The following is a 2,500-nucleotide window of genomic DNA, read 5'->3' as shown; positions in this document are numbered from 1 at the left end:
TTTTATTCACCAGCCGGTCCGCTGCTTCAAGAAGTGTTCGTGAAATAAAACTCCAGCTTCCTGTTGAATCCACTGCTGCTGATGTGGGTCCTGCAACAGTAAAACATGCCATACAATACAAACATTGCAGTGCTAGGAAAAAAAGAGGGGTGTCAACCTTTCATAGTATTACAAATCCGTCTCTTGCTCCTTGTCACGGGCTTTTCTCAACGACCTCTCAACACCTGTTCTCCTTCACTCTCTTCATATTCCACCCAAACGTGTTTGGCACTTCTCCTATTCTCCATCGATCCCTCTCTCCCTCTCTTTCTCTCTCTTTTGTCTTCCGCTTCTCTCGTTCACAGACAGGTGCTGTGCGCTGTGTTGACATCCTGTCTTTGTGCTGCTCCAGGGTTGATTAGCTGCCCAGCCACCTCCCTCTCCATCTCATTACACACCTCCAATGAAGCCAGACATCACTGTTCCTGTCTGATCCACTGGCTACTACTTGAAACTATTAGCTTCTGATTATACAGGAATTACTTGGGCATGATTACAGGTCTCTATTATTCAATAGATTAACATTTGTTAACCTAGACAAGAAGCAATAAATTATGGTCAAAATGGGCTTCCATCCCTCTAGTAGGGGTTGGATTAGAGTTGTAGATCTTTCTGTTTTTCTCTCTTTAACTCATTTTCTCTCTCCCCTCCCTCTCTCTCTCTCTCTCTCTTTCTCCCTCTGTCTCTTCCTGTCTCTCTAGCAGTTTAAAAGCATTACCGTGCCCAAGCAGGCACTGTGGTAGCAGGCTTGGCTCCTTTGGGAGTCGTGCGGTGTTTGCACTCACCACTTCCCCTCTCGGCGTGCCGCCTCAACATCCACCCCCCCAATACCCCCCCCCCCCCCCATCACGAGCCCTCCCCCATCACGAGCCCCCCCATCACGAGCCCCACTGTGGCTCTGTTTCCCACTCCACTGGTTCACAGTGCAGCCCTAATGCAGACTGTAGCTTGTTGATTCCTGATATTTTAGAGGCTCACTTACTGATTATTTCCGCACATAAAAAAAACAGTTTTGGTGTGTTATGATGTGTCATGGCTTTGTGTTTTGTACACTATTGGTGAAAAAAGACTCTAAACTACATCACGTTTATGCTGCAGGGAACGCTGCCGGGGAAGAGCTTCTAAAACATGCAAAAACACGCAATTCCATCGTCTTTCTCCTTCCTTCTTCTTGACAGACAGCAACTTCGTGCTGGGGAACGCGCAGGTGCAGTCTCTCTACCCCATCGTGTACTGCTCAGACGGCTTCTGCGAGCTGACCGGCTACGCCCGCGCAGAGCTTATGCAGAAGAGCTGCGCGTGCAACTTCCTGTACGGGTCCGAGACCAGTGACCGGCTCACAGCGCAGATCCAGAGCGCCCTGGACGATCGGCGTGAATTCAAGACTGAACTGGTCTTCTACAAGAAAGGAGGTGGGAACTTTAAAAACGGATAATTTTCCGTTTTTCATTCCTCGGCATGATACAGTCACGGCAATTAAAAAAGCTTCATTTAGCTGAACTGAGAGAAGATAGAGTGAGACAGAGAGAGAGAAAGAGAAATAATGAGAGAGTTAATGAGATTCTAACATCACCAGCTGATGGGAAGTGACAGAAATTTAAGAATCAGAAATCAATGACCTAATTGATTAAGGCTAGCAGGCAGGAATCGATTCTTGTTACTTTGCTCAATATGTGATATGGAAGAGCATGAACATTTTAAAGAAGCAAATTCCACCTACTGCCGCCTGATTTCAGCTTCATCTTTTCTCTTCCCAGTTTGCCAGCAATTCAAGGCCATACTTGCTTTGGAAAGCCCATTTATTTGACCAGATTGCTTGTAAAGCTCTTTCTCGGTGTGCTAACAGCCGTCGGAGGTGCCTGGGCACACAACACCATAACACTTAAACGCAAAGTCTCCTCATCTCTGGCTTTTCTGAACACATCACAGCATCATGCTCGTTTGGCACCAACCGACACTGATGAAAACAGTTTGATGGCAAAAGTCTTCCCCTTCAACAGCGTTCTCCCCTCCCAGTGGAGGAGAACCCAGAAGGTCATTTTGCACATGTAATCTCCCACCGTCAGGTAGCAAAACAGCAGCAAACCGGCACCCATGTAACATGAGATCACATGAATATGAACATGCACACTGATTTATTTTTATCGTACATGGTTTAAATAGTGCAATTTTAGAGTGACTATTTATTTAGAAATATATAGTATATATTATATAACATATTTATTTAGAAATAAACATAATGAACACACTTTGCGGATACAAAATCCCTGAGTCCTTCATTCTAGCTTCTGGAAATACCAAACAGGTGTTTGTTTTCAGGTTTTTAAGTAGAGAAGGTTTATAACCCTGGCTTGCTCTTGCTCAGGGATTTATCAGACATCTTTCTAAAACGATTCATTCAGAAGCACAACACAGTGCACAACAAATCCTGTTTTGAAAACCCTTCTCTGTCAGGAGAGAA

General features: G+C 45.1%; 1 protein-coding gene across 1 annotated transcript in view; it reads left to right on the top strand.

The window, feature by feature from the left end:
- Window positions 1-2,500, top strand: part of kcnh3 (potassium voltage-gated channel, subfamily H (eag-related), member 3) — a 109,236-nt gene that overhangs the window by 66,952 nt on the left and 39,784 nt on the right. Inside the window, exon 2 of the mRNA XM_077001463.1 lies at window positions 1,218-1,451. Coding sequence (XP_076857578.1) covers window positions 1,218-1,451 — 234 coding nt within the window. The remainder of the gene's footprint in view (window positions 1-1,217; window positions 1,452-2,500) is intronic.

The sequence above is a fragment of the Brachyhypopomus gauderio genome, chromosome 4 (genome assembly GCF_052324685.1).
Source record: "Brachyhypopomus gauderio isolate BG-103 chromosome 4, BGAUD_0.2, whole genome shotgun sequence".
Classification (NCBI taxonomy): domain Eukaryota; kingdom Metazoa; phylum Chordata; class Actinopteri; order Gymnotiformes; family Hypopomidae; genus Brachyhypopomus; species Brachyhypopomus gauderio.
Note: the sequence above shows the minus strand (reverse complement) of the source record. Positions and strands in the feature narration are given on the sequence as shown.